General features: G+C 44.1%; 1 protein-coding gene across 1 annotated transcript; it reads right to left on the reverse strand.

Moving 5' to 3' along the window:
- On the reverse strand, window positions 2,548-3,776 carry LOC100515788 (hemoglobin subunit beta-like). Its single transcript, XM_021062378.1, has 3 exons — window positions 3,678-3,776; window positions 3,327-3,549; window positions 2,548-2,675 (listed from the first exon to the last, which is right to left on the reverse strand). The coding sequence occupies exons 1-3, from the start codon at window positions 3,767-3,769 to the stop codon at window positions 2,556-2,558; spliced, it is 435 nt and encodes a 144-aa protein (XP_020918037.1). The 5' UTR covers window positions 3,770-3,776; the 3' UTR covers window positions 2,548-2,555.

The following is a 6,175-nucleotide window of genomic DNA, read 5'->3' on the forward strand; positions in this document are numbered from 1 at the left end:
AAAATAAAACAAAATAAATAAAATTAAATAAAGCAAAAACACTCCAGGAACAGTGGGACTCATAGAAACTAGGTGATCCATACAGAAGAGTTAAGGAATAGTATAATTTAACTAATTTGAAAAAAAAAGGGGGTCATATTTCTCTCTAAACACCGTAAAGTCCCTATAGCCATAACGTTGATAAAGTGTATTCTCACTGTTATAGAACAATTCATGCCTTAGTCTATTTGTTCCATATTAATATTTCCTCCACTGGGCTCAGATGGTCATTCAGAGTAAGTGGACCATGGTGTTGATTTGTCAAGAGCAAAGGGGGTATTTCCCAAGTTAAACTAGAAGCTGTATAATTTTAGGGGCAGGGTCTTGGCTTCCGTCTGGGCACCCTTTGCAAATATGAGAAGTATTAATTCCTAAAGCCAAATCTTCAAGGTACGTCTCTGAGACTCGAGCAGTGGGTCGTCTGGAATATCATGCTAAATCCCCCTGACGTTAAATTATTGGATTTTAAAATCATGATGGTACTCAATATTATTTACCTCTCTTTCTCTCTCCTCTCCTTTCTTCTTCCTTCAGCCCCCTCTCCTCCCCTCCCTCCCCCTCTCTCTTTCCTTGCCTCCTGTTTCTTTCCATCTTTCTTTCTTTCAAACATATAACCCATCTTCATTCAGACACACTGAACATAGTCTGTAAAGCAACGAGATAGGGAGGAAATAGAAATAATCATTGGGTAAATTACCAAATACAGTTAAATCCAGGATTAGGGAATTGATTTTTTATTTACAAATGACAAGGAATGGAAATAAATAATAAAAATAAAACAGGCTGCCACCCTCTTTCCATCCCTTGGCCTCCCCGCTCCTGATGTGGAGACACCAACTCCTGGTATAGAGTAATTTTTTGTGCTCGATCCAAATCCCACGTGAGTGAGGTTCTCTCGACTTCTCCACTGTCGGGAATTCAGGCCCATCTTCTTGTCTAGACTCACTGGCCAACTCCAGAGGTGGAGGAGCAAAAGCGGACACGGGACGTCTTTATGTCTTCATTTCCAAGTGGCGAATCCCAGCGTCTTCTTTCGCGGTCTTTCAAACACTTCGATATCTTCTTCTCCTAAGGTGTGAGTCTTACGGTGACTTTCCGGACTCGGGAGTGAGAAAGCAATGTTTATGAACTTTTCCTGAGCTGTCTCTTCTTCTGGGCCTTAAACGTCCTATTCAGGGGTGAAGAGTTCTCAGTGCCTACTGTGTATGATGACCTGAGATGAAACACATAAATACATTTTTTAAAAAACCCTCTGCCTTCAGATAATTCAAAATAGAGTGGCAAAGCAGCAAACTGCAATGCTTTGCCTATAACCTGATAGTAAGGGAGAGTTATTATAAAAACACCAGTTACAGAAGGATGTACCCTGTTTCAGGGAAAGTAAGGCTACAATCCATCAACAGGAACATAATATAGATTTTTTAAGTGCATACAAGTTAGAAGGTCCCAGAACGTCTTCTAGTGTTACCTGTGACAAAAATAATGCTCAGAGGCATTTTACTACCCATGATGAGAAAACAAATGATCAGTGCTTTACTTTTCTATGTGCTTCCTTTTTGTATATTGTAGCATTAACACCAAAGGGATGCTGTGTAATGATATGTTTGTTCGGTGTCCTCTAGCTGCAGGAGTTGTAAGACAAGAAGTAAATAGTCATTCATTGATTATTTCACTTAATAAATCTTCTCGTACTGTGTAGGGAGGGCCTACTGTATAAGGCGGAGTAGTCATGTGGGGTGATGGAAAAGAGGCAGGAATCTGAGCGAGCGTGGAAGGAGTGGAAGAGGGACGGGGAGAGAGAGGGGTGAAAAGTGGGTGGAGGGAGACGTGAAAGATCTCTCCTTAGGCAATACTGGAAAAGTCCTTGAGACCAGGGGCGGGAGATGAGTGAGCAAGTGGTGGGTGAGCCCTGAGCTTCACCCGAAATGCCGGGTGGGATTAATTCTGGAGGTGTTTGGGGGTACGGGAGAGAGAGGTGGTTCCTAGAACAGGAACAGTGGAGGTCGCGTAGCGTTGCCTACTCTGTGCAGGCAAGAGCAGCAGGAGGAAGGAAACGTGACAGACTCCCGAGCAATCATTGTGTCTCTAACTGAACACATCACTTGGAGAGCAGTTGCTGGAAATGGATCAGCGCATTCACCTGAGGGTTTTGTCTCGGGTTTGAGGTCCCCCTAGACCCTCTGTAAGGCCACTGTCCTCTCTGTAGTTCGTATCTTCTGCACACTTCTTCTGCTTTGAGGTAGAAGCATCACCCGCTATTGACCATATATGACCCCTTCCCTGTCTCATATCCCTTGACGTCGTTGGATAAGACACAAAGGTTCCCCATCTGTAGACCCTCAGGGAACTTTTCATACCTCAAGGGGAGAAAATGAGTGAAATGAACCAGGGAATCGAGCCAAAAGTTCTCTATGAGGCCAAAGTCATGCCCTTGAGGGCGGACCTTATTTCCCAAGTTCAGAAGATAGAATCTAAGTCCAGTGGTCACCAAGAAATAGTCCAGGGTCTCAGTGGTACTAGTGGGCCAGGGCATTGGCCACACCAGCCACCACCTTCTGAAAAGCAGCCTGCAGGTCTGGGTTGAAGTCATTGCCAAAGCGGCGAGCCAGTATAACCACAATCACGTTGCCCAGGAGCTGTGGGAGAGAGATAAAAAGGAAGGGCCTGATTAGTAGAGGACCAGCTTAGACCCAGGAGTATTTCAGTCTCATCCCAAGCTGAGCCCCTAGAAGATAAACAGAAAGTGAGCTGCCGTGTAGACGTTACTATTGATGTGAATCCACCCATGGCAACCTGAATGACAGCTAGAAATGTTTCTCTCTTTCTACCTTAGTCTTGAATTTATGTTATCCTTTTTATGCTTTAGAACCATGCCAGGAAGCAATAAACATTTTATCCTTCTTGCCTCAAAAGGAAAGAATAAGGGGCAACTGTTAGATAACATTTTTTAAAGTGGCTTAAAAGAAGAAAGTTTTTTTTTTTAACAAAACACTCAAAATAAAAAGTTTAACTTAAAAGAGAGAAGACATCGCAGAGGAAAAAAAAAAAAAAACAAAACAAAACAAAACAAAAAAAACAGAGGAGAACAAGAGAGAGTAAGAGGAAATGATGGCTGTGAATAAGAAGAGGGAAAAGAAACTCAGTGGTCCTGCAGAGTCCCCAGCGATGTAACCAGAATGCTTCCTTTTCATTCTAAACGGCATCCTGCCTTTCGGCCCTCTCTTCATGACACGAGCTCAGCCATGACCAAGGAGCAGAAGGAGAACGTGAGGGTCCCCCAGACTCACCCTGAAGTTCTCAGGATCCACGTGCAGCTGGTCACAGTGCAGCTCGCTCAGCTTAGCAAAGGTGCCCTTGAGGTTGTCGAGATGTTTCAGGCCGTCACTGAAGGACTGGAGCACCTTCTTGCCGTGGGCCTTCACCTTGGGATTGCCCATGACGGCATCGGCATTGGACAGGTCCCCAAAGGACTCGAAGAACCTCTGAGTCCAGGGGTAGACAACCAGCAGCCTGAGGGGTGAAAAGAGCGCAAGGCCCGAGGGAGTCAGCACCTGTCAGAAAGGCAGGGGTGGCTCTGTCCCCACCTGCCCACCTCCCGCTCCCTCTCCTGAAGCCTGCCTTGCAAGCTGGATACCAGCTTGCCCAGGGCCTTAGCACCAAGTTCAACCATGTTCACTTTGCCCTGCAGGCCGAGGACAGCAGCCGACTCCTCAGCAGACAGATGCACCATGTTGTCTGTTTGTGCAGTTGCTAGTGAACACGGTTGTGTCAGAAGCAAGTGTAGATGGCCGCTGGTGTTGCTCTTCCTTTTATGCCCCCCCCCCAGCCTCCTGCCCTCCCTGTCTGGAAGCAGAGCAGCCCAAGGCATAACAAAAGTTCATTGGTTTGGGAGAATTAAGATTCACCCTCGATCCCCAGTTTCCTTCATCTGAGATAAGGCTTATCTTTTGCGTCTTGACTCAGAAGGAAAGGAGGAAGGCAAATTTATTCTCCCCTCTCTTATTTCCCAGCTTCTTTTACCTTTGTCAGCGCCACTTCTACAAATATACCCCCAGGCCCATTTATCCATAAATGTTGATAAAAAAACTTCCATATTTTGCTAGTCATAGTATAAAGTAGTATAACTGCTTTTGAAAATATTTGGTAGTTTTTGTTTGCAGAATATATGCAAAACCAGTGATCTAGCAATTATGCTTTTAAATATACAGAAATGTGGAGTATTATATTTGTAACATTATACATTTGACTCTCAATTTGGTAGCAAATTAGATGTTCCTCATTTACTGAAATAGAAAAATTATGCTACAGTGAAAGGATGAAGGAGTTCCCTGGTGGCTCAGAAGGTTAAGGACCTGGCATCCCCGCTATGGCTTGGGTCACTGCTGTTTCTCAGGTTCAACCCCTGCCTTGGGATCTTCTGCACACTGCGGGCATGACCAAAAATTAACTAATTTGAAAATAAAAGAATGACATATTACACACACAGCAATGAAAACAAACTACAGCTTCATATTCGGCCCTACAGATTAACTGTACAACATCACATTGATTAAAAGATAACAGGGATAATAATTCAAACTATATGATTTATATATAGAAAGATGGGGAGTGTGACTGATTCTAGTGACTAAGGGGAATATTTTGTGCCAGGAAGAAGCTGTGAGGGATCTTTATGCTATATTACAGATTATTTTTCTTTCACCTGAAAGTCAAGTAAAACTATTGAAGCATTCGGAGTTCCCATCGTGGCGCAGTGGTTAACGAATCCGACTAGGAACCATGAGGTTGCGGGTTCGGTCCCTGCCCTTGCTCAGTGGGTTAACGATCCGGCGTTGCCGTAAGCTGTGGTGTAGGTTGCAGACGCAGCTCGGATCCCGCGTTGCTGTGGCTCTGGCATAGGCTGGTGGCTACAGCTCCGATTCAACCCCTAGCCTGGGAACCTCCATATGCCGCGGGAGCGGCCGAAGAAGTAGCAACAACAACAACAACAACAAAAAAAAGACAAAAAGACAGAAAACTATTGAAGCATTCAATGAAGCGAGTGGCATGATTTGATTTGCATTTTTCAAAAAACTATTCCGGTGTCAGTGTATAAATTGACTTAGGGTTAGAGGGAATGATAGACGAATAGGATGCTGCTGTAGTGGGGAGGGAAGTCAAAATGCCATCTCTGTTTTCAGGCTTGAGCAATTGATGACATGATAGCCTTTAAGATGAGGGCACAAGAGGAAGGCTCAGCAGGAATAAGTTAGCAAACGATCAGGAGTTCAGTCTTGAACATTCTGTGCTCGATGCACTTTTCAGCAGTCTGACATGAGATATTAAGATAATAGGTATATAGGTCTGAAGCTCAGAAATAATGCAATCCGTTCAAGAATACAGGCTGTAACAGGGCACAGAGGGACGAGCAGAGATCATAATATGTCCTATACACAACCCCACTGGCCTTTCCAAAATGGACAGATATTCCCCTTGAAACCTTGGAACTTGTTTGTGAAGGAGGAATCCTTATCCCGAGTTTCAAAGAAGGAAATTGATTCCGAAAAATATTAACAAGCTTTTCGAGGCAATGGGTCCATACTCTGAGCTTTGTCTCTTCATTCCAGAGCCCTGACACTTCACACTTATGCAAGGGACTTGGGTACAGGAATTTGGAGTGATTTTTACAAATGTGACTGTGCCTATCGCCAGCTCCAAGCAAGTGGCTTTTAGGCATTTTCTGTTTTGTTCATTCTTTTCCTTCGTCAAGAGAGAACCTGGCTATCAGCTGGCAATTCTCCACTCTATTTCTCTGTGTGTCAAGTTCTGCAAGCGTCGTTGCCACACTGGTCCCTTACTTGACTTTTTTCTTAGTTCCATTGCTTCTGTCAAGTTTAAACCTTTACCTCTCTCTTCACTATAACCAGAGTAGATTCCTCGGGTCCAAATTCACAGTAGATTCTACCTTGTCAGGATCCCATACACGGATCCATTTCCATAGCATTACCTCTTCATTATATTACTCTCCAGTGCAAGAAACCTCACTGGATCTGCTTTGCTTGTGATGATAGCTGCTTTTTCTGGTTTCTCTAGCAGCCTCTCTAATTTTATACGACCCTACTGCTTGTAAGGGACCAATTTCTCTTCTCTCAGTGAG

Source organism: Sus scrofa, chromosome 9 (assembly GCF_000003025.6).
Source record: "Sus scrofa isolate TJ Tabasco breed Duroc chromosome 9, Sscrofa11.1, whole genome shotgun sequence".
Taxonomy (NCBI): domain Eukaryota; kingdom Metazoa; phylum Chordata; class Mammalia; order Artiodactyla; family Suidae; genus Sus; species Sus scrofa.

Excerpts from the sequence above, each read along its gene's own strand:
- LOC100515788 (XM_021062378.1), bottom strand. The coding sequence starts at position 3,769 with ATGGTGCATCTGTCTGCTGAGGAGTCGGCTGCTGTCCTCGGCCTGCAG. Across the intron at positions 3,550-3,677 it reads GGTGCTAAGGCCCTGGGCAA|GCTGCTGGTTGTCTACCCCT; the intron begins GCTGGTATCCAG and ends TTCACCCCTCAG. Across the intron at positions 2,676-3,326 it reads TGGATCCTGAGAACTTCAGG|CTCCTGGGCAACGTGATTGT; the intron begins GTGAGTCTGGGG and ends TCTCTCCCACAG.